This window comes from Hippoglossus hippoglossus, chromosome 10 (genome assembly GCF_009819705.1).
Source record: "Hippoglossus hippoglossus isolate fHipHip1 chromosome 10, fHipHip1.pri, whole genome shotgun sequence".
Classification (NCBI taxonomy): Eukaryota; Metazoa; Chordata; class Actinopteri; order Pleuronectiformes; family Pleuronectidae; genus Hippoglossus; species Hippoglossus hippoglossus.
The window spans coordinates 12,706,510-12,732,626 of NC_047160.1; the positions used below are offsets into that span (position 1 = coordinate 12,706,510).

Consider the following 26,117-nt stretch of genomic DNA (forward strand, 5'->3'; position numbering starts at 1 on the left):
AGTATAAGTAGCTCGGCCTGCTTGTTGAGAAAACTGCAGACTTTCTTTCTCTGATTGAATGTCTATATGTTAGTACTTAGGATTTGTGTGTCTGAGATATGTTTAACATGCACTAATCCTCCAGAAGCAGCAAAGAAGGGAGAGAATTGAATAGCGCCGGTTGCGGAACATGACAAACAGTGTGATCTGCCTTTTGTTTTTGAAAGCTGATGAATATGCATGTGGCCCCGCGAGTGACTGAGTTTGGGGTGGGGTGGGGGCTCAGAGGAGCATGTTAAACAATGGAATTACATCTCTGACATGCATCCACCGCGAGGCTGGGATTAAACACAGCGCAGAGGGGGGAAAAAAACAGAGAAGAGGGAAGAAGGGAAAGACAGGAAAAGGATAGAGATGGAGAGTGAAGCGATAAAGAACGGATCCGCTGCTTATCTATTGAAGAAATGGAGGCCTCGGGGGGGAGAGGGGAGGATGGGGATGAGGAGGGAGGCAGTAGCGGCGTAGAGAAACGGGGAGAAGAGGGGGACGAGGGGGGGGGGCTGGGTCGTCAATCCGATGTATTTAATTTCTTTTGCTGTTAGTGAATCATCAAGGGGATGATCCAACAGCGGATCAAAAGAACGAGCAGGGGAACGGCAGGAAAAAAAGCAGATTAATGCAACAGAACAAAGGAGCAGTCTCTCCAAGATGATCGCATCCCCTCCATCTCCATCCTCCACTTACACTCTCCCTTCCTCTCTGACTTCTTCTCGTTTTCTGTTTCTTCTGACAGACAACTTTGGCAAATGGCGTGAAGACACGAACGCCTTGTGAGAGCATCGACGGGGTTTATAACTTCACTGTGCAGTGGGAGCGGGCTCCACACTGGGTATCGTGGCCCCCCCTGACATCTCCAAAACGCTCTCCACAGTGGCATAAATCTGGTCGCGTTTGTTTCATCTTCATGCGCTTCATCTGGGTCCTGTCATGTAGTGTGAGCAGCTTCCCACGGGGCTTCAGGCAGACCGCTTGTTTAGTCTGAACTGCCCTTGTTGGCCGAGACTTGACCAGCTTTCACTACAAAAAAGAAAACAAGCTGACAGATCACAGCAGCATGTCCGTTTTTATTTTGAATCCTGGGGTCTGCTTAGACAATGTTCATGTTTAAAGTAAAGTCTTAATCTGGACTGCTGTGTCCCAGTATAGCCATAGCATAGTTCCCCATGAGTGGCGCTGGTTTGCGGTGCTGTCTGAAGTGTTTTCAGGGGAGAGCATTATGGGCCATATCTCAGAGGTGTCAGAGTCAGCTCTGACTGCAACACGGTGGTGTGAGTATTCAGCTCGAAAGGGGTCGCAGCATTGTGTGTGTACGCATGCATGTGTGTGTGTGCTGGAAAAGGTAAGTGAGAGGCTTGCCAGGTCAGGCCCGACGGCGCTCCAAAAGACAGTGTCAGCCGAGATGGTCTGACCGTGTGTAGTTAAAACAAATATAAGAGGCCCTAGTAATGCTGTTATAATCCCATTTTACATTTCACTGCACCCCTCCTCCTCCTCCTCCGCTTCTTCCTCTTCCTCCCAGCACCCTCTCTTTTTCCCTCTCAGTTTCTCTCCCGATCTCTGTCACCTGGCTCAAACCGCTGCGACTCCCTCATACCTCATATCTTCTCCAGGTGGCAGAATGAGACTATTCTATGTGCATGTATCAGTGTGTGTGTGTGTGTGTGTGTGTGTGTGTGTGTGTGTGTGTGTGTGTGTGTGTGTGTGTGTGTGTGTGTGTGTGTGTGTGTGTGTCTGTGTGTGTGTGTCTGTGTGTGTGTGTCTGTCTGTCTCTGTGCATGAGCAGTTAATCCTGGTTTTATTCCACGCTGGAGTCCTGTCCCTTGACTTTCCCTCCGTCTGCTAAACCAGAGCGAAGTCTGAAGAGTCAAGCGGTGTCCAGCCAAGCTCACGGATGGTTGATAGTCAATATTGACCCTGGGCTCCATGTGTCTTTGTGGAAATGTGGAATAAACCCCAAATCCCCCTCCCTCCTCTATGTCACCTTGACTCACTCACACACAGGTACAGGACCAAGTCGCTGGCAGAGGCTCGACCCAACCGCTGACCCTGGTCTGGGTATTTTCTCATCCTCCTGCTGGTTAAGAGAAGGCTCTGGGAGGGTGTGAATCTGTTCCCAGCTCTGTGAGCCAGCAGTGCCTGATGGATGGGAGTGAGATATTGTCACTGGTGCTTAAGTTTGAAGGTGCATCGTTAACCGCTCTTTGCCAAATGACTACAACAAAGTGCATCCACATGCTCATGCGTTGTATTAAAGCCCAGCTATAGCTCTGAGAGTTCGCATGTCTGGACAGATGCAGAGAGAAGTAAAGTACGTGCATGTACTGATGTATCAGTGTTCTCCTGTGTGCTCGCCTTTGTGTGTTTGTCAGCATAAACACCTAACATTGAAGGAGACAGGCTGCCTCCTGACAGTTATTTGCTAGTTTTGGTCTCTCTTTGCTCTGTCTAACTTTCTGTCTCTCTTCCTCTCCCCAAATTACCCCTGGAGGACTGAGTGAGGGTAAACACAGCCGCTGAGAAAAAGCTCACGCCACGCCACTCGTTGTTGTGCGAAGCTTCCCCCTCTGCCTTTCTTTCCACTATTTATCTGTGGCTCTTGTGTGATTCCCTATTTGTCAACCATTCTCCATGCTCCATTCTATGGAGACTGCGTGTACAAAGCCGAGTAAGCATTGTGTAGCAGCCTTACATCCCCGAGACGTGTGAGACGCACAATGTTTAAATCCAGAGGAGTGTTTGTTAGAGCTGGGTCAGCTGCTCTGTCAGTGCATCACAAAGAAAATTACACTGTTGCAAGAATGAAAGCGTCAGGAAGGGACCACTGCACGTGTGAGGGGAGTTAAGGAGTTTGACATCAGGATTTTATTTTCAAATCTTTTCAAGTTCAATCAATTATAAAGGTCATTGGCTGTAGTAAGATAGATAGATAGATAGATAGATAGATAGATAGATAGATAGATAGATAGATAGATAGATAGATAGATAGATAGATAGATAGATAGATAGATAGATAGATAGATAGATAGATGGATGGATAGATAGATGGATAGATAGATAGATAGATAGATAGATGGATAGATAGATAGATAGATAGATAGATAGATAGATAGATAGATAGATAGATAGATAGATAGATAGATAGATGGATAGATAGATAGATAGATAGATAGATAGATAGATAGATAGATAGATAGATAGATAGATAGATAGATAGATAGATAGATAGATAGATAGATAGATAGATAGATAGATAGATAGATAGATAGATAGATAGATAGATAGATAGATAGATAGATAGATTCTGTAGCCAAGCATATGTCAGACACGCATGAGCACACACACGCACACCATAATCACAGATGTCCTTGGTTTTCATCAAAGCCCCTAATTTTCCCTGTTCACATCTTATAACCCCGCCCCCCTCTCAGTCTCTCACAGCGCACCTGCACTCAATATGAGCCCCCTGCCCTCCCCACCACATCACACACACACACACACACACACACACACACACACAGTTTGCAGGACCTGCTTATGTGTTCCTAAGTGGCCCTCAGCCCCGTCACCACTGTGTCATGTGTCCACCAACCAGGCATCACACATGAGCTCCCCTCCGCCCTGCTCTCTTTCATTCAACCTGGAGTTTCATTACAGCAGGATATCCTGAACATTTTACACTTCCTTCATTTGTGCAGCAGATGTGCTCCACCGGCTCAAAGTGAAAGAGAAAGAGAGAGCAGCAATGAAAAGGTAGCAAGCCAACAGTTCATGAGTTGCCTCTTTTCTCTTAACGTCAGCTCACATGTCTTTTCATTTCCACTCTACTGCTTCCTCAAGGTGACGGCTGGCTTAGACAGTCATGGCGTTTGCCTAAAGGCTATGGAGCGAAGGGGCCGGCTGCCCTCAGAGGTTTGTGGCCAGAGGCCGCCTCTCCCCCCACATTGATTCTGACCAAACCTCAGCGGCATGTTTCTTTGATGAGTTCTGTCTGGATTCGTTAGTGTAAGTAGTTCGTCATCTCAATCAAAGTTATCCCCAAAGCCGAGGAACAAGGCGATACACTCTTGTGAGAACTTCTGAAAGGGCTGTTTGCCGTTAACATCTGGAGTAAGCAAAAAATGTCCCCTCACACACTGAGGAATCTGAGAAATCCTAGATAAATTTAGATTTCGATCACACACTCACACAAACATCCACACAATCCCAACCCGCATACAATCTACTTAAAATATAATTTGTTTACACCCCCCACCAAAAAGTCCCAATGTTCTGGAATGCGCAAGGAAAAGCACTCTGTGTGTTTGTAACCCTATAAATAAAGGTGGTGGTGGGGAGCGTGGTTGACCATAATTACACAGGCACTGTTAAAGCCAAGGCGCGCTCTCTGTCTGTCTGTCTGCTGGTCCCTTTACCATGGCCACTCCCATCCACATACAAACACACACATATACTGACACTTACAGTTGGGATGTGGGTCAAAAGTTTTGTTTTTCTACATCTGTCTGGACTTTTAAAACATTAGAATTGCTGACAAAACAGTTACATAATTGAAGTACGTAAACAACCCCTTTTTTTTTTTGTTCACCAATGCACAACCCCTCTGATTTGTTTTTCTGATGGAGGTGTTCATGATCGATTACAGAACATTAGTATTGATTTAGCTTGTGATGATAGCAAAATTGAGCTTCTATGTCTTCAGTGGACACGTTTGTTAAACTGCTCAATGATTGTTAAGAGTCCTAAACCTGCGTTCTGTGAGACCTGATTCAAGTGGCCAGGCTCTCTGTTTTTAGTCCTTTTTCACAATGTGTATTTTCATCTCTGTGGCGCGCATGTTCACATGCTCCATCTGGCCGCTGTGAAACCAAGTTCACAGTATTAGAGTTGAGATGTAAACACACATTCACACAGTGTTCTCTTTCTCGCTAAGCTGCAGAGACAGACATTTACCAAACTGTGCTGTATGTCGCGTATCTGTACCAGCCAAGAGTGGTTTAATGGTGTGTGTGTGTGCTTATGTGTGAATGAGTCTGTGTGTGTGTGTGTGTGTGTGTGTGTGTGTGTGTGTGTGTGTGTGTGTGTGTGTGTGTGTGTGTGTGTGTGTGAGTGTGTCTATGCGCGCGTGCACCTGCATATGTGTGAATGTGTCTGTGTGTGTGTGTGTGTGTGTACACGGGCAGAAACGTGAATGTGCACCAGCCAAGATTTTCTTTCTTACACATGGAGCAGAGAAGCTTTAAGGAGCCAGAATAACGCTGCAAATTCTATACCCTCTGCTGCATGGTACAATTTGTTCCAAAGCACTTGCTGTACAAATCCCAGCCAGGCAGCCAACTAAAGCTAGATCAGTCTATTACCACCAACAGGCCAACAGCCAAAGAAAGGAACACATCCAACAGTTTTAATACCTTGTTTTCACAAGCAGTTTTTCACTCCAGCTTATAAAAGCCAAATGAAAATAACAATAGCATGTACATGAAAACCAGCCTTCCTTTGGTTTCAACTGAAGTCTCCTTAAAGCTGGTTTTATTGCAGCCAGCCAATGGTCTCTGGTCCCCCACCCTCTTCGTCCTTTTGTGGTTTGGCAGTGAGTGCGCGCGGTCTGGGCAGGCTAAGACTGGATAGATAGAACATGGTCAGGGTTAGATGTGTCTGCACACTACAATGTGAACACAATGCTCGGTCCAGTTTGCCATCGTGCGAAAACAGACAAACATTTCCAGTCACACGTTTTCTTCCGCTGTGAGATTCTTGCACACTGAATGTTGGAGTGTTGGTTGATTTCCCCCACAGTGGGCAAGGACGGAAATTGCTGAAAAGTGTCCGGTTAGAGTGATTACTTTCCCTCATCTCTCTGGTCCATTTATCTCAGAGGTACTCCGGAGCCGAACAGCAGTAATGTATTTTAATGCACCTCTACATGATAAAAGTTGACTGGCTGCTGCTACATGTGCCACGCGTCAGTATTCATCCCCCCGCATTTTGAAGTCTTCCTATGCACCACTGGGCCTCGTAGCATTAAACATTCAGGAGTAACAAATGAAAGGCTCTCTTAAAAGCTCTAACCAACGGGCTTTTACTAGCCTACCAGGCTGCATTCAGATAAAAACCAAGACTAAAGTGGTCTAGACAGCAGGAAATACAACTTTGAAAGAATACAACTAAAGTTAAATGCTTTCCCCTTTGGTGGTGGTGAATGCATTGTAGTGTACCATATATATATACTCATTTGGTTTATTGCTTGGAGAAATTGAATTGGTGCCACGGAGATGCAATATTCAGATCTTAAGGGGGTTGGTGCAGAGAGAGGCTGGTCGGCCATAAAGACAGGTGACTGAGGGATGGAAATTTCGCAGAGCTTTTGATGAATGGTGATGTATCATCACATACTTTAACCGTCTCTAACACTCAGCATCAACTCCAGTTATCTCAAACAGGGGGCAATGATAAATTTCACAGGGGAAATGTGGAAAAGTATGAAACTCCTCGCTGGTTTCAGTTTAGAAATGACTTCAGTGTTTGGACCGTAAATCAACAGCATCCACAGCTACCTCTCCATCTGTCCCTCTGTCTGTCTGTCTGCTTCCACCTGGCGTCCTCTAGGTGTCACTGGAGATGTTCATGGACCAGACAAGGCTGATTTAACTGGTATGTCTAAGAGTGTGTGTGTGTGTGTGTGTGTGTGTGTGTGTATGTGTGTGTGTGTGTGTGTGTGTGTGTGTGCGCGCGTACATAACTGTATTAGTGGTCCAGGTATTTCTCACGTCGTGGGGATCTAAATCTGTTTACAGTCACATTGTGGGGACTTGATTTTCTGATGAGGACAAAAACATAAAACAAGTCACATAATGTGAATCATTAATATTCAAAGTGCATACATGTTATAGGCTTAACATGAGGTTAGGGATATGGTGTTAAGGTTAAGATAATGGTTGGGGTTAGGTAAATAGTAACTATGGTTAAAATATCCAGGAAATTAATGTCAATGTAATGTCCTCTGAAGTGTGTGTGTGTGTGTGTGTGTGTGTGTGTGTGTGTGTGTGTGTGTGTGTGTGTGTGTGTGTGTGTGTGTGTGTGCGTGGAAAGTGAAGCTTCTCCTGTGCACTGACAACTTCAGCCCTGTTGCTGTGGTGATACCCTCTCCCAGGTGCATCAGTCACACACACACACACACACACACACACACACACACACACACACACACACACACACACACACACACACACACACACACACGCACACCTCTGTCTCTCAGGAACCGTCTCGGCTTCCTCACATGCCTCAACACCCACAGCTGGCTGGGTGTGCCCCCTCCTCCTATAGCTAAGACAACCATCATTAACACCACTGTCCCCGCGCTGCGCTGGTGTGAGCTCCTCCGTGCCTCCCTCTCTCCCTCTCTCCCCGCTGCACCCTGCACCCCGCTTTCCCGCAGGTGTCCAACCCACCCCGCCCGGCTCCCTCCGCCTCCCCCACCCACCGCGCACCCACTAATGAGAGTGAAAATGAGAACAATGGGGAGAGGAGCGCAGGGCCCGCCAGCTCATCTGGGCTCCGTTGATCTTGTTAATTGCGTCCGTGGACGCGCTCCTCTCCCTTTGAAGTGTGTCTGAAGAGCCCGCTTCAGAGACTGGCAATTACCGCACATCATGTAATTGCTGCAAGACAGGCAGCCATATGAGAGAACCCATGTTACTGTATGTGTGCGCCACAGAGTGCGAGTACATGTGGACGGTGTGTGGGTGTGTGTGTGTGTGTGAGAGAAAGAGAGTGTGTGTGATGACGGTGATGCCTTGGAAAGGTGTTGTGACAGCATGTCGAGTAACGTCCTGTCAAACCACAACACCTTTAGAACAAAATGTGTTTGCTGTGATGCCTCAGACAGCTGCATTTTGTAAAATGATTACTTACAACTAAATAAAGTTAAAAAAAAGGGATTTTCAGGGATCAAAAGATTTTTTTGTTTCCCCTTGGAATTCAATTAATCTGTTTATTCTCACAAAGTGCCATCACTGTGGTTTTGAGAGGAGACGTCCACGGCCTGTTTACATCCTCCGCTCCTGCTTATAAATGTTTCGAGGTCAGTGGAGCTCTGTGGTGAGCGTCTTGTTGTGTCTATTCAAAGGCCACGTAAAGTCCCCTTTTTGTGGGTTTCCTTCCTCGCCCTTGTAGACTGAAACATGCCACGTTTTTGCTTTCTTTTTGTCACGTCAGGTGTGTTTTCACATAATAACCAGGCAAGGTATAAGACTGCTTTCAGAGCTGAGAGTTAAACACTTGTACAAGGCATCACTGGGAGAGGGAGAAGTGCAGGAAGAAGTAATAGCTCTAAATAGTCCTAAAAGCAGAGGTATATGAGCACTTGAGTGTAACAGCCTGATTATTAAGATGCTGTTAGACAGTACTGTGCATGAACAAGCTGCACAGTTAACTGGTGAAAGAGAAGTGGATGGATTGCTCCCCTCGCAATCAAATCACGGCCAAATAAAATGCTTCCCTCTGTCATCATCTGTTTCCTGCACTCGCACTTATCTGGACTTCACAACACTCGTCTCCCTTATCTCATCGGATGAGTCAGCCAAATCGGTGGCCCATGCATCAGCAAGACGACGAGTGTTTGCAGTAGAAAAGGCAGAAAGAAAGCTAGAAATCCCCCTCCTGGAATACTATACTAATATACTAAACTATATCTACTATACTATAAGATGGCTGATGGTCAGGAGAAGGGCGGGTCGTCCACGAACACGACAATCGGTGGTTCGATCCCTGGATCCTCAATTCCACACACCTTAGTTTCCTATGGCAAGAAACTGAGCCTGGAACTTTGTGTTCATCCTACCTGGTTTATCTGCTAGGAAGATTTGATAGTCCATGTTTTTCATCAAATTATACTGAATTTGCTTTATCACTGTTCATGTGCGTAGCTTATGTGTAAGTTTGAATGATTAACTTAACTGGTGTGAATTTTACGGCGATTTCAGAGGTCTGTTAAGCGATCAATAGAATTATCAGACTCAAGTTCACAACTTTTTTATTTAAAAGCTCTGTGATTCCCCTCGATATGAAGTATTGAAGAAGCAAATCAAACGTGTGTCTTATTTGAAGACAAACACTCGCAACATCCGTGGAAAACCTTGTCAATCCGATATGGTGAAATATATTTTGGACTCAGGCGCAGACCGCTGCTGGACTTTATCAGAGGACATTGAAGAAGTCATGTTCAACTGGGTCAGGGGACTGACTTCAAATTGTATTAATATTAAACGTATCACGTGTCCAAATTCAACACTACACTTCCCTGGGCCATTAAGAATACACATGTCAAGAGTGACCAGTTCATGAGATATGAGTTCCACATACAGACACACAGACGTTTGTGGAAGTAGTAGGTAGATGATTTAACAATTAGTACTTATTGGGAAAATTTGGAAGTTATAGGAAAACCTTGGAAGGAGCGACATGTTATCTAATCCTGTTGATAACAAACATCACTGTCTTATAGAATCATGATGCAGATTCCCTGTTAGAGGCAAGAACTCACTTTTCCTGTGTTATTGTGTACTCGCTACTATCTGGTTATGAAATTCATTTATATTTATTTTAATAGATAAATATACTCTGAAACAGATATAACATTACCCACTTTAATGATATGAATATGATTTATTCTGTAATCAGTTACCAATGGCTGGGATATCAATGAATGATCCATTAAACCTATCTATCTGTCTGTCCTCTTTTGTATTAATCATCTAAGCGCTGCACAAACACATTTTAGAAGTAAAAAGCCCACAGTTTTTTTACAAATGACCCAGCTGATACATGCTGCCAATCTGCTCTGAGCTGCAAAGCCTCTAACGCCCCCACCACCACCACCACCACCACCACCTCCATAAATCAGATAATGTTACAGTAGCGTGTCGCTGTGCTTTGTGAGAGATACAGACACTGCGAGGCAACCCCGTGCTCCCACTCCCACGTCTGAATACAACAGAAAGTAGTGCAGATGAAATGTACCACTCGGGGCTAACTACAGCTGTAAGATAAATACTGCGCCACATACTGCTGCGGTGGCAGGCAGGGATTTGTCGCTTTGTGATCGACCACAAGTGTGTAGGCTTTCAAATGCACACACATACAATAGTGTGTCGGTGTGTGTGAATCCTAATATTTAGCTATACTGTACAATAAAAGTTGTAACTGACAGAGGAATAAGAGTCGTTCCCATAGGCTGTTTATAAAGATGGACGACATGACAGCTTGCCAAAAGTGAAGCCAAAACATCACTATTGCCACCTGGTGGTTGGGGCATGAGTAATTAAACAAAAGTCAAAGCACACATCAAATACATTTTCCTCGAAGATGGTTTCTGACATTTTACTACTGGCATAGGTTCAAATGTAGTTTTTTTCTGGTAAATTTGGTTTTAATAAGTATTTTGATGCTGACACTGACTCGCGACTAGTCGAGCATGTGTATCGACATGACCTTGCTGCTGTGGCTCCGTAGCCTGAACACTGAGGCTCTCTCTCACTCTAGCTCCGATTGCACAGGCGTTCAGATCTGGGAAGTTTAGCTTCATTTCTGGATAGTGGAAGGAAGTTGTCCATCTTTATATGAAGTTTATAGTTGTTCGTAGTGAAACATTGTGTCATCATCATATTCTTCTTTTGTAACATTCAAAAAATAAAAGCAAATATCGGTCAGTGCTCCAACATTCACTTGTTATCATCAACCAGACAAATATATGTAAACCAATGGGTGCATGAATGGAGACAGAGAATGATCTGTGTCCATCTGATACTTGCTGAGATATTTGAGTCTGGACTGACGTGAACATCGACCACAGTTAAAAACACTGTCTGTGAGCAGACTTTATTGATGTCAACCTTAGGGGTGACATCAGCTTTAAATAAATAGAGAGGATGTGGTCCTGGACAAATATCAATAATATGAACACCTGGGTGTCATAACTGGTTATGAAATGTCAGCTACACAACCCTCTAATTGGAAAGAGAAGTTTGAGTTGTTCACCGATGAAAACCAGGGAAGCTGTTGGTCACAGGTTTGTCTTTATGTCCTTATAAAGCGGATTTTCCGAAAAATATGTTAAAGAATCAACACATTTAATTAGATACTCAAGTTACTCAAGCAACAGTGTTAACTTCACATTAACGTCAGCGGTGTGTCTCAAAACGAGTCGGGCCAGACAGCTCTACAGGTGGGCGGCCACTCAGCCAAATCATGTCTTAGAATCATGTCCCAGACAGTGTTCATACATGGTCCTCCCTCAGCTGTGGTGTTATATGACAAGTACGAGTCTGTAGAACAGGCCGACATACGACTGGAAAGAGCAGGATGAGGTTAATTGCGCCATCAACACAACAGGCTCTCCAGAGATATTCTCTGTACTGTAGGTACACACACACACAAGCGGAAACTTTGTGCATCATATTCACCATACTGTCGGTAGATTCAATATTTTTGAGTGTGTTGCAACAAGCCATATTATTTTGCAAGTGGCTGGACCAGCATAAAATAATGTAAACACAGACACACCGAGCAAGAAGGCAAGGGGAAAAAAAGGATTGCACTGAGGCAGCTTGCCGAAGGGCAGCCCGCCAAAAGAGTGGGAGAGAAAAAGCGAGACAGACACAGAGCGAGAGAACAAGGGGGGAGAGAGAAAGAGAGCGAGGGCAGGAAAGTCCTTACATAGCCCACAGGAAGAGCTGTGTCAGGCCAGGAAGATCCTTGTTTGGGCATGGAGGTTTCCTGGCTGGCTAGAAGACTGACATTTCCTCTGCTGGTTGGCTTCTGGAGAAGGGATCACATGAAGGCTTGAGGGAGGCTGCAGGGGTGGTGGTGGTGGGCCGCCAGTCGGGCTGGGCTGGGCCCCGTCTCTGGTTTCAGCTCCAGCTCTCCCTCCTCCCTCTCTCCCTGTCTCTGCCTCGCTCTTTGTGCAGCCTTCAGCTGTAGTGGCTCATTGCTGTGGCAGACACTTCAGAGGCCAGCATTCATTCTCTGCAGTAATGACATACCGTATCCCACTGTGCGGTCTGTAATGTAACATATCACATGTTGCTCTATTAGCATAGGGATGCATCAACGAGCTAGAGACGGCTTGGTGAACATGTGGATTTCATCTGCATATAACTATGTTTTGCCACGACAGCTCTGACAACTAGTTCGCTTTCACATTTAGTCTGTTCGTGTCCAATTACAGATTTTTAGTGACAGGAGTCAGTTGGCCCAACATGAGGACTAAATGATCTCCATGATTACTGGATGATTAGGCCTTGAAATCTTCGAAGGTGTCCACAGCTATTGAAAAGATGGTCATGAAATGGGATGCAGACTTTCATGCATCCCATGTCATTCAATAACTTTGTTAAGTCTGGACTACTGAAACTACTGAACTGAAATCTATGAAATGGGTGGGGCATGACCCACAATCAGATTGTCATAAATTTCTCAAGAAACTGGAATGGCAAAAACACCCAAACACATCCCACAATGTTAAAGAAAGTTAAAAAAAATATCCTGGATCTGCCATCCAATCTGGATGAGCCCCCAAATTGAATGGGTTCTTCCCAGACCCATACCACATTTGTGGCATGCACCAACTTAAAATTGCACCCAGTTTGAGCTCTTCTCACCTCGTCTGTTTTCAGTGGTGCTGAGGGACCTGTTCCCTCTCTTTCCGAATCATCCTTTTTCTGAGGCTGTGAAAATGGGATCCAAAAACTCCAACCCAGACACTTTTCCATCAATGGCTGAAACCTTCTTGTGGGCTCACGCTTCATTGCTTATTGATCAGCCATCTGTGCATTTGTGTTGACAATAAACTTCCACTGCTCCCAGTCAGAGAGGCAAACACACAGACAGATAGACAGACAGATGTTTCCTATAGTAAACAGCAAGTGCTCTATCAAACATAAATCTGTTAACTGACAAGTTAAGTCCAGGGCCTTCTATCTCTATCTCTCTCTCTCTCTCTCTCTCTCTCTCTCTCTCTCTCTCTCTCTCTCTCTCTCTCTCTCTCTCTCTCTCTACCACACTCTCTCTCTCTCTCTCTCTCTAACACACACACACGCTAAGGAAAAGCACCAGACCGAGGAAAGGGATTTTAAATGGCGAGAGAGGATGGGCAGTAGACAGGCAGCACAGTCTGAGACACAAACAGTCATGAATAAACAAATAAAGAACGCACATGCACACACACACACACACACACACACACACACACGGACACACACACACACACACAGTTTTGAGCAGCTGTCCTTATTAGGACTTTACATTGACTTCCATTCACTGTCCACAGCCAATAACCAAAAGTTATCCCTAACTTTAACTGTGACCAATTCATGCCTAACCCTAACCTTAACCTAACCACAATTCATATCTTACCCCTAACCTTAACCAGGACCACAGAAAGGATTGTGCCATGTCATTCGGACCAGGCTTTGTTCCTGAGTGTTTGTGCTAGAAAAGGTCATAAAGAAGGAGCAAAAATGAGTCCACACACACACACACACACACTGACACACACACACACACACACCTCAACCTGAGGCGTGCTGACATTTTTCCTGTTGTCATGTCTCTCTGGGTGATTACCTCACAACGCTCAGCAGAGGAGCAGCGGTACAGCCCGGCTCTCACATTGCATCACTGGCATGTCTGGAGTGGTGATGGTGATGTGTTTGTGGCGGCCACGGCAAATATGTGTGTGTGTGGGTGTGTGTGTGTGTGTGTGTGTGTTTGTGCATGTGTGAGTGCTGGATGAGTTCGACCTGGATGTCATGGCACAAGATACAGAGAGATATTATTTAGCAAATAATGAAGGTCGATGTAAAAGGAAATGTGTACTACACCTCAACAAATGTGTTTAGCAGGAAAAAAAGCAATAATGTACGTTTAAGGTAAAAGTCAAATAGCCGAGTGTTAAGTGCACACATCAAGAGAGGGAGATGGATGAGGTGTATGCGGGAACAACGCAGCAGGTAAACAAATGTTCATTTAACTGCAATTTCTCCGCTTTTTTTTTTACGGTTTTAGATTAAGAGAGAAAACCTCATTCTCGTCCTCACAGCAGCTTTTAGCCCGCTGGTCTGGATAGAATAACAGAAAAAGAGCTGGGGTCATTACTCACAATGGAGGACTCTATTAAGCAGCAGTGTGCAGAGCTAAATGCACACACATACACTCACACCCTGAGGTGTGGAGAGAGCAGACTGAAGTGTGTGTGCCTGCATGTGTACGGGTCAAATGTGTGGCTTTCCCTGTGTGAATTATACTTAACTACAGGGATATTTCTGAGCTGTAAAAACACACACACAAACACACACACACACACACACAAGCACACATGCAAGCAGCGTGCACTCTTTGTCATCTAGCGCCATTACCAGCGGCTTCATGTACATTAGAGGATGGAAATGATGGAGGGCAGGAGGAGATAGGGCTGCTGAAGGGGTAATTTCAATGAGGGGGCATCTGAGGTATTTATACCCCAAACGATGGAATCATTGAAATCGTACCGAGTTCATGATCTGATCACTGATACATCCAAATTGAAACAGGATGGCCAGGAGGCAGTAATGTACAGCTAACTCTATGTGCCAGTCTACTATATGGAAAACTTTGCTTGTCTCACCTTTCCAAAGCATTTCAGCAACATGCCACAATCTCCCCAGGTTAAAGTTGGGTTACAGCTGCGGTCAACGCTCATGACTTCACTTTGGCAGTAATAACCTGTCAACCATCTCACATTAGGAGGCGTAAAGGCCTACATACACATTTGACAGAGCTGACAGATGCTGACATGCCACTGCATGCAGTCCCTGGGCCTAAATGAGGACCTAACGGTGTGGATGTGACAGAGATGTGGTTGTGCACACACTGCTTAGCGTTAACTAGCTGCTATAGGAAGGCGGACGGGGAGAGACAGACGGAGAGAGAGAAAGAGAGATTTCTGTTATTGTAAATCAGCAGAAAATGAGTTAACGCTAAAATACTTTTGCCTATTTGCTTTGCTGAGAGTAGATGAGGAGATTGGCATCATTCTCATACATGTGCTGTAAATTGGAAATATGAAATGATTGCGTTTCCTTTGGGAAGACCCGCACTTGCTGTTTCCCCTGTTTCCAGTCCTTGTGTTAAGCTAAGCTAACCAGCTACCGGCAGTAGATTTCATAAAGTAACCTTTGATACCGGGAGTGGTGGAGGAAGTTTTTACTGAGTAAAAGTACAAATAAGTCAATAAAAATGCACTCAAATAACTAAAAGTACCCTATTAACATTTCTACTTGAATAAAAGTACTTGTCTTTAAATTTACTTACAGTATTAAAAGTAAAATTACCCTATGAGTGTAGCCATTCCCTAATGCAACGATCGAGTAGATCATTAACTGTGCTTAATGTACATTGTGTTTGATATCAGAATATTACAGACACTATTACAGATATTTGCTGATATATGTGAAGGAGTGTAAGTAAATTAAGGAATTAAGTGTAAAGTACATGAAAACAAATCTACCTAAAAGTATCATGCATCTGTACTTTACTTATAAGTTAAGTACAGAAACATGAAAAATGTGCTGAATAACAGTAAGAAAGTAAATGTACTCTGTTACATCCCACCACTGCGTGTCGTTCATGTGTGCCCACACGCAGTGGTGGACAACAGACGCTCCGTCCCAGCAGGTATCACGGCCTCGTCCACCCTCCTGCTCCCCAGGCACAGCACACTGATGACATCAGTTGGTGTGAAAGTGGCCATTAGTTCCACCTCATCACTGTGGGACAAATATAGCAGCGCAGGGCCTTCATCAAATGTTGGAGGACAGCTGTAGTGAGTGGGCGGGAAAAAGAAACCTGCCCAGATGATGATACACATTCACCTTATCCCTCCTTCTCCTCCTGTCCAGTTCTCACTTCTCCCACTCCCTCGCAATCAAACTGTCACTCCTGAGACTGGTGACACCTTACGGCTGCAGCGTATAGGCACATATGTGGCATCAACAGGCACACACACACAAATATGGTTCGTGCTCTCTCTCTCTCTCTCTCTCTCTCTCTCTCTCTCTCTCTCTCTCTCTCTCTCTCTCTCTTTCTCTCTTTCTCTCTATCTGTCACACACACACACACACACACACACACACACACACACACACACACACATCCAGCTGTTTAACTAATTCCACGTTCTATTCAAACATGAATTTCCAATTTTTTTGTACAAGATTATACTTCAGCTTTTTAAATGAGGCTTAGCAGTATCCGGATGACAAGTGCTGCTTTTGTAATACCTGGTGCTGCATTATGAAAGCACAGCAGCCCCAGCACACAGCGCCATTGTCAGCGTCAGTCAAAACTGTACAACACCAACACAAAGCATGTCTATTTCTGTTGGTCCTGATTCTATTATCTTCAGCCCTAAACCTGCGTTATTGTTTTCTTTCCCTTCTCTCTCTCTTGTGTGGCGGAGGCTTCATTTCTGTGGCAAATTACTTTGTTTATTGACTCATTCCACAGGTATTACCTAATAAGTGGGTTAGGGATTAGGTTTTTTTGCACGAACAAAATACACTGGGCGAGATTAAGTTACAGTCAGTTCTGATGTACTGTGGAAAAACACTCCACTCACAGGATCGCGTGTGTCTTTGTGTGTGTGTGTGTGTGAGTGCTGTGCCTCTCAGTACAGGTGGCTGCGGTGTCGGATCAGACACCTGGCCTCCGCCTTTTGAATGACAGGTGGTGAAGTCACTGCAGGGCACATCTGGAGGGTGGGGGGGAGAGAGACACAGATTTTATATTAGGTCTCTGTCTCTCTCTCTCAGCTTTTGATGTATGAGATTAAGACACGGGTTTGTCCTGATCTGAACACGGGAAGTGGTCGGTTGTTTTTCGTATGAAGATTAATTTTGTAGTGTCCTTCAGTAGTGTATGAATAGAGGGTACTCATGGTGTTATGTAAGTGCCTCAATGACCAGGAACATGTAAATAAAAGGGTAAATCTGATAGAATCGGTTTGAGTGATATTCATGAGCCACAAAGCCTGCAGACACACAAACACATGCACTGACGCACACATAGATCTCTCACCTCTAATCTGGGCTGTTGTGACAACTGGGTGGTTGTTCTGAACTCTTGAACTGCAGTTCAAGCAAAGCCAGTGACCCTGAAATGCACCCCCACTGCTTCATGTGGAACAAAATGGGTCATAGAAATTCATGAGGAAAAAAGCAGGACAAGCTATCATTGATAGTTTAGCTTTAAATTTAGGGCAGCACGGTGCTCCACTAATCTACCTCTCCTCTGATGTCACAAATCATGGTGAGCTGAGTTAATCACACTGGTCTCCAATCTAAAGACCTCCGTTATTACATCCACCAAGGAGGATATGTTTTCACCCCAGTCTGTTTATTTGTTGGTTTGTATATATGTTTTATAGGCAAAAGCAGACGATTTTTCCACGAAACTTGGTGGAAACATGGGACATGAGCCAAAGTAGAATCCATTGAAGTTCGGATCCAAATCAGGGGACAGATGCAGGCTTTTTCTTTTTTTTTCACTTTCTTAAACATCAACAACGATATGGCGTTTTTCATGACATTTCTCAGAGAATAACTCATGGATTTTGATGAAAAAAAAAATGGTATGTTTAGGGAACTGATATTTATGAGTGTGTAATTTGGTACTGATCGAAATAAAGATCTTGATCTTGTGAATTTAAATGTGATTTCATAAGGGGACTGACGGGCCTTGGAGGAGGTAAGAGCTCTACTGAGTGCCGTTCTAGTTTGTTGCTTGGTTTGTATTTTTGCAAGCAAGATTAAGTAGAAACTACTGGATGTATTACCACAAAACTTGGTGGAAGGATGAAATATGGGTAAGGGAGGAACCCATTCAATTTTGGTGCTGATTATTAACTTTGTGATATAAGCTGTTTCAGAGATCCACAGGGAATAATTCATGGATCTTGATAAAAAAATTAGGCATATTTAAGGGGACTGATATCTGTGAGTGTGTGCAATTTGGTGCAGCTTGACTGGATTTAAGGGGACTGTTGGGCCTTGGTGGAGCTATGAGCTCTACTGAGGGCCATACTATTTTTTTTTTGTTTTAAATATTCAGTAATCGAGATCTTCTCCTGCCGTCAGCAGCCTGCAGTGTGCAGGAGGAAGCCATCAGCTGCAGACCATGTATCGCTCTGATAAAAACAGACAAGCATTTGAGAGGCATGACTACATTTATTTACCCAGCCTCAGAGACCCTGCTGAGGGATTTTGTATGATAGTCAGACTCACAGACAGAAAAGAAAACAACTTCAGCCCACTTACTAGCCTTGACACATAAAGACATATGAGGGCCTGTTTGCATTTCAGAGCCACCCAGGTGCCTTTTGTAAAGCTGTAGTGTACTTGATACTGAGATGAAGAGGTGTCACTTCTGGAGGTACTTAAACATGCACTGTTTTGTTGTCTGTTCAAAGCCATGTACTTCAAACAAGCAAGGCTTATTAAGCAGAGCTAAAGTTGCCAGGACACCTGTAGATTATTGCAGGAGAGATTCGTCTAAAAATCTCTTTGGTGCTGCAAATAATTTCAAAGACGCTTGTGAGTTGTGCTACTTTTCCGTCTCGCGTTTTGTTTTTTTTTAACAGGTAGACGCAGCGAACACGCATGCAAAGGTTTCACACATCTTAGCCAAGAAAAGAAGAACAAATGTGTGACATCTTGATTATCTGTTGTGTGCTTGTGAGTCTTTATGTGCAAACCTGTAATCTCAGGTTCGGTGCGGCTGTATTTCAGAAACATTGCGAAGAATAAAGACGGACCTGCGTGTCGCGTGTAGTTCAGGTTTGTTGTACTTCCAGTTTCTGACTGACTTTCAACCTGCGATATGCCGAGCACGTTTCCTGAAGACTGTGTCTGTGTAAATGTTGCAATCAACCTGAAATGTGCCTGAGAGGAGTCAGAGAATCAAGCAGTTTAAATATAACCCACTTATCCCCGAAGGCTCAACAGGTGTCAAGTGCAAAAGGCAGAACAGGAGAAAGCACCTGACGACTGTCTCAGCGCTCCCTATTGGCAAGATTAAAAAAAAAAACATCCCAGCGAGATAGGGCGAGGCTCTGAACACGAGATCAATGGAGCACATTTAAAAGACATTAGAGAGCAGTCCTCCTGTCACATTCCTGTAATAAAGAACAGGAATCTAGCCTTCCAGCATACAGTACAGTGTTTCTGTGCCAGTGATTCTCCCGTGCGTCTCCTCCTGTGCCTAATCTCCATGAGAAGATGAGGGGTGGAGGACAGCCAGCGGTGTCTAAGCCCGGGTTCCGGGTCGTCCTGTCCGACGCCGGGCTCTCCCGCAGCATCCTGAGAGATGTCAAGGGGTGAGAGTAGAGGAGAAACGGTTAGCTGCTGGCCCCGGAGCCCCTCATTCACTTTCTAACTTGCTCACATTAAAGAGAGCTCTAATCACTGCGGGGACTTGGCCAATGATGTGCTTATCAAACGGCATATTTCAAAAAGGCATCTTAAAAGGCCCGAGGGCGAAGAGGCAATAAGAGCACATTTGTATGTGGATGAAAGGGAAAAGTGTAGACAGACCTTGCATCAGAATACAGGGGGGGGGGGAGGGAATCATTAGCATCTCCAGCAAAATATGCAAGAGGGAGAGAGAGAAAGGGACAGAGAGGGGTAGAAAGAGAGAGAGGTGGTAGTGGGAAGGGGATGAAGAGCTGAGGGAGAGAGAGAGGTTCTTTCTGCCATTTGTCCTTTTTTGCTTTACACAGTTCCCAAAAAGAATAAGAGAACAAATACATTTTTGAACAAAGGCAGGGCTCTTGATGTGAAAGCCCGTTGGGTGCATGAGGTGGCTCCGTTGAGCCTCAACTATACACTCCCGACTCCATATCGCGCTCCTCTCACACCTCCAGAAACAGAACGGGCACGGTGCTTTGATTCGTGTAGACGAGCCTTGAATCAGAGGATGTGAAGGGCAACGCATATCCCTCATACTCATACTCTGAGGGATATTGGCCGTCTGTCTTTCTAGCATTTCGGTTATGGACTGTGACAAACTGGTTGAAATAAAGTCCCTGAACATGAGAAAGAGCTGCGAGAGCTCCAGTCTGTGGTTTACACATTGAGTAAAAAGACTTTCCTTAAAGCTGCGTGGTACTATGAGAAAGTTCTGATGCAAAAGCTACTGACTGGCTCTTGATTTGCAGCCAGGGACCAAAATAATGCCGTAAACAATGACAGGAAATGAGAGATTTCAGGACTTTAAGCCACGCAAGGAGGTTTGAGATCTGCCCCCAAAAGAGCTGGATGTTCTTCTAACTAGAGAATATTATTATTTATTTAACAAATTCACCTCTAGATAGAAATCAACCACAGTGCCGATTTGTGGTTTTGTGACTCACTGAGTATATCCTCTTATGTGTGTTTCAGTTATTTCCAAAAATTGTAGTAATTGTGTAGATTTCATTCTGAAACATTGACCATTGTTGCTATCTACTGATATTTTTTTACCTCCTTTTGCTGTATCATCTGAAATGTTTATATATACACACACACACACACACACACACACACACACACACACACACACACACACACACACACACACACACACACTCAGCACAATGTGTCAGCACAGAAGAGGCTGGTGTCCAGGTAGATTTGTCACCGAGCTTTAACCACAGAAAAACAGCAACACTCACACATGCCTACAGCAGCAGGAAGCAACTGCATTAGTCAGTCTATAGACAGTCACTGTGTATATTCAACAAAGATGTCTGCATACATGTGCGCGCAAACACACACAACTCATCAGACCCAATTTAGAAAGTCAATTTGGGATCAGGAGACCAATTATTGTAATTATTTTCCCTTCCCCTCCATCATTCTCCTCTACTTGTTTTCCCGCTTTCTATTTTAGCTGTGTTTGCATTTGTGAGTATTTTGGTTTGTGCATTTCACAACACAAAATTACACTGAAGCTTCCCGAGAAAAAAAAAGGAGGGTTCTTGTCTACACAGGCTAAAAACCCGAGCCGCTATATTTTCATACTCAAACGTGGAGCAAGAATTCCTTGCCTAGGGAACAGTAACAGATGAATAATGATGGTGCGACAAAGCTGTTATTATATTCTGCTTGAAAAACCAAAAGAAACAGCGGTTAAACCTTCAGGGCCACTCTGCTCAGCTGCACCCATGCAACAATTCAGCCTAACCTACACAGATATTGCCCAATTGTGTGTTACAGCTCATTCACTATGAGGTGACAGCATCTCGCCGACCGCATTTATGGAAAAAGAAGGTAATTACCGTGTGATGGATTTCACCTGCACCCTGTGAAAATAACCCTGTGCATGTATAAGCACAGTCTGTATAAGATATCTCGCTCCAGAAATAATTTCTCCAGCAGCATACAGAGGAGGAACATTTTTATATTTTTACCGTATTGCCTAAAGATCAAATTGCTGTAAGTCTGTGTACTCAACAGTGAGGGCCAGTGCGTATCGTACAATCTAAAATGAAATGGGAATTTAGATAAGCTTAATATCTTCAAGAGCATGTTGGATCTCGATAAGGATCCCTCATCTTCAGTGTTTATAGGCATGGGAGTCATGCGTTAGTGTTATCATTAATACAGGGTTCAGTTGGAGAACAGTGATTGAAATGGAGAGTTTTCACGAGATTAAACTCTGCAGATTTTCCTCATATTAAAGGGTGGATCTCTGTGATGTGAAGTTGCAATTTAACCCCACTAATAATCTGCATACAATTAACATGTGAGATGATGGAGTTCGATGCTCACGTACGAGGGATGTGCTCGACGAAACGAGGGACGTGATGTTTTAATGTGATGAAGGAATGTCGCTCTATGAAACGGTGAAAAGCACCAAAGGAAATCATTTTCAAAGTCGAACAATAAAGTATGAAAACAAATATACATATATATTCATATTTTTATTTATATTTCATTTCTGGGAGGATATCTTGTACACCAAATATCCCATTGGCAGTTAAGCGCATTCAATGTGTTTAGAAGCCAGAAACAGTCACTTGTTTTAACAAACACAAATACAAAATAAAGATAACCACAAAATAATGAACTGCATGTATATAACATACAAAAGAATCCCATGCCTACTCAGTAGGTAACTTCAACATTCCAGCTCTTGAAGATGTGGATATTTACATTTCAGTTTTACAAAAATATACTTTATAATTTGTCTCCTTTTTTTGCTTACATTCTAATGAAATGAAGCGGTGCCCTCAGAGCTCGTCCCTTGTCCTCCCTCTGACTATGACTTACATTCTGTAACAAAAATATTCCCTCAACCCTTAAGGCGAGATGCAGCGCATCCTCTCTCGCGCGCGCAGCCGAGTCACAACATCAGCAAGGCTTCACAAAAGGCACCAAATAACGGGAGCGTTTGTCTTGTTAATTTTTTTTAAGATGTTTTTTTTTTCCTTTTCTCTAGTTTTCCATATAACTGAGCGATATGTCACATGTGAGAAAGAGAGAAAGAGATAGTACCAGTGGATGATATTTACAAACAGAAACTAACATCACTCTTACTCATGCTTGAATACTTAAGTGCTTTTTTTTCAAACAATGTCAAAACGTATCACAGCATCATCACTACATAATAGAGAAAGAATGTAGAAAATATGGCCCTGCTCACTTCAAATAATACAATGCAAATATGCAAATCATTTTTCACATCAATGGTACCAAAGAATGATAAAAAACGAAACATGGCACATGTACAATATACATATATGGTAGGTTATGTATATTATTCAATGTCTTTTGTACTGTATGAGTGCCTGCAAGGGCGAACGTGCCTCAGCACCACAACTGCTGGCAACCTGTTTTTCTCTTGGTTTCTGAGTAGCAGTAGAGACGCGTCAGTAGCGGTTTCTACTCTCTATCAGTTGAGTCCCTTTTGCATTTGAAGTGCTGCATTTGTTTTACTTCTATTGTCTTTGCCCAGTCCTTGACATGTGTCTTTTTTCTCTCTTTCAGGTAAATCTCAAGATTCACCTAACACTGCACAGGGAGCAGACAGAAAAGTGCTTTTTGGAAGGGAAAGCAAAGTCTTTTGATGCTGATTTCTTTCCCCTCAAAGAACCTTAAGGAAGAGGAGGTGCGGAGAGCCTTAAAAAAAGTTTTTGTCTTTGCTCTTTCTTAGCAGATCTCGATTGTCCTTGGGGAGAGAGTGGTCTGCATGTCTGATAGCGGGGTGGGGACGGGGGAGCTGTAGATGTTGGAAGTGATAGAGGAGGGGAAGGAGGAGCCGATATGAGACTGAAAGGACATTGACACCGATGGATAGGTGGTAGCCACGGAAGGAGATGGATAGGAAGTGTGGATGGGAGAGGAGTAGCAAGAGGTGACTGGAGAGGGGTAAGAGGACACAGGAGAAGGGTAGGAGGTGATGGGAGAGGGGTAGCTGGAGGCAGGTGAAGCGGCTGGCACCGGCGCTGCTGTCACCACCACTGCCCCTGCCTTCTCTGCTTTCTTGTCCTTCTGCCGTAGGTGGATCTTCGTGTGCCTCTTCCTCTCGTCACTGCGGGCAAACTTGCGTCCGCAGATCTCACAGGCGAAGGGCTTCTCACCAGTGTGAGTGCGAATGTGTGTTGTCAGGTGGTCGCTGCGGCTGAAGTTGCGCATGCAGATACGGCACTGGAAGGGTTTCTGTCCTGTGTGGATGCGAATATGTCGTGTCAGCTCATCGGAGCGTGAGAAGCGACGGTCGCAGGTCTCCACGGGGCAGGCATAGGGCCTCTCGTGTGGGGGTGTCTTGCTTGGCCGGGTGGGGTACTTGCGCATACGGCTGGGCTTAATCAGCTGAGACTGGTAGACACTCTTTAAGTCCTGGGAGCCAGTTTGGGTGGCAAAGGCCTTGATGGTGGACAGAGGAGTGAGGGAGGGCTGACTTGACTGACTCTGGAAGGGCTTTTGGTCAGGGGGCACCAGGCAGATCTCTCCCTGCTGCTGGGGGAAAAGGTAGTCAGGAATCATGGGCACGGGGAAGCTGGTGCCACAGGTCTTGCCATTTGGGTAGGCAGGGGGAGGGTACTGCACTGATCCTGCCGAACCGGGAAAAACCTGGCCCGAGTCTGGGAAGATGTCGGAGTTGGGACTGGAGTAGGTTGGGGCGGCTGAGTAGATTGGGTTGGGCTCGCTGTGGTGAATGGAGGAGCTGAGGCTGGAGCTCTGAGATGAGGAAGAGGTAGAAGAGGAGGAAGTGGAGGACAGGGCAGATGAAGAGGTGGACATGGTGGTTTGTGAGGCAACTGAGGAAGAGCTGGAGCTGGAGGCAACATTGCTCATCAGACCAGTGAACAGGCCCAAGATGGGCTCTGCCCAGAGACTGTTGCTGCAGCTGCTGGCGGGCTCCAGCGTGAAGCGGCCGGTGTAAGAGATGGGGGGCAGCCTCTGAGTGGCGTAGGTCTGGTCAGCCACCGACTTCTCACAATTGAAGGGGATATCAGGTAACGTATCTGCAGGGAGCACAGAGAGAGAGGAGAGGCATTAATCAAACTGTCAATATACAGAGGGAGGGAGAGGGGGAATCCTGCCAGAGTGGTGGACAGTGTGTCACCCCTCTCTTCTGGGACAGATCTGTCCGGTGCCCACGCAGAGAAACCCCCTCCAACTAAACTCTTTCCCCCTCAACTCGAAAACTGTCTCATCCAAACCTCAACCAGAGCTGCTGTGCAAGCTTTCTAGGCTTGCATTTTCGTCTGCTCACACTCTCTCGATCTTTCTTTCACTCTTTCTGTCTTCCTGTCTTGCACACACACACACACACACACACATTCTTGAAGCCCATCACAGAGCCTGAGGCAATTGATTACCGAAACTGCAGTTCAGCTGGTTTTAGGAATGCAATTTGAATTGAGCTGTAGGAGTGTCTGAAGGCAAGCGGTGACTGAGTAGTGTTTAACTCCTCAGAGAGTCGACAGGGATTTCAAACTATCGATAAATACAGTCTGGTATTTTATTTTTAAATTAGTTTAATTTCAACCTATATTTGTTGACGTATAATGTATTGATTTTATTTGAATTTACTTTTTGATGTATCTATAATTTTATCTTCCACTTTGATTATGACATTTCTCACCGCATGACATAATACAAAAACATTTTGATAGACTTGTAACAAGAAAATTATATTAGCTGTGTATCATCACTTCTGATAATGATAATTCATAACAAAATAAATAATAACTTGCATTATTGTAACGGCAGCTGATCTAATATGTATCTCAGCTGTACATGCAGCATAAAAAACAAGAGGCAAATCTCCATCTCTTACCTCCAGCAAGGTGGTCGTAGTGATCTCCTGGATCCCCGGAGCCAAAGCCTGCACCTTCGGGTGCGGAGGCGTTGAGGAAGGGGGTGCCTGCCGAGCTCAGCATCATCACCTCCTCCAGCTTGGGGTAGTTATCCATGGGCGAGTGGGGGAAGCTCAGGGGCTCTGAGATCTGCAGGGTTGGTAAGATCATCTCGGTCTTGGCTGCAGCCATCCTCTGCTGACACTGGAGCTGCAGGGCTGAGGCTGTACTGGAAGCTGTTGCTGAAGAGTGCAGGGAGGCTGGGTGCACGCTGGTGCCTCGCAGGTGGAGGAGTCACTTAGCCCAGCTCAGGGAGCGCAGCACACTTCTGCTGATGCCGAGGAAGATGCTGTTGCTCTGTCTCGCTCTCGTTCTCCAGTTGTCCTCTTGCTTTCCTGTTTCTCTCAGAGATGAGTAAAGATCCACTTGTCTTTTCAGAAAAAATCAAAAGTGTCCTTTGAACTCATTCCCTAAGATTCATCAAAATTAATCAACAGAATTAATCTTGATTTTTTTTTTCCTCTGTATCAAAATGACTTTTCCAATCAGGTTTTGACCTTCTTGGACGGATGTTGTTTTGAATGGACTTTTGTACTTTTGGTGTGATGTGTCTCAGTCAGGGAGTGTGTTTCTCTATCTAGCTCTGCTCTAACAGTTGCTGCTCTGGGCTCTCAGGGCTCTCTCTGAGCTCAGAGGTTTCCCC

The 26,117-nt window shown here is 44.7% G+C and overlaps 1 protein-coding gene across 2 annotated transcripts; it reads right to left on the reverse strand.

Moving 5' to 3' along the window:
- Window positions 1-5,599: 5,599 nt before the first annotated feature.
- Window positions 5,600-26,117, reverse strand: egr1 (early growth response 1). Of its 2 annotated transcripts, XR_004615231.1 has the most exons (3): window positions 25,396-26,117; window positions 23,046-24,577; window positions 5,600-5,610 (listed from the first exon to the last, which is right to left on the reverse strand). XR_004615231.1 is itself a non-coding variant. In XM_034598319.1 (2 exons), exons 1-2 carry the CDS (start codon window positions 25,604-25,606, stop codon window positions 23,259-23,261), a joined length of 1,530 nt encoding a protein of 509 aa, XP_034454210.1. In that variant the 5' UTR covers window positions 25,607-26,117; the 3' UTR covers window positions 22,012-23,258. The 2 variants fall into 2 exon arrangements, 1 of the variants encoding a protein (XP_034454210.1); XM_034598319.1 differs by lacking the exon at window positions 5,600-5,610 and having other exon boundaries at window positions 22,012-24,577.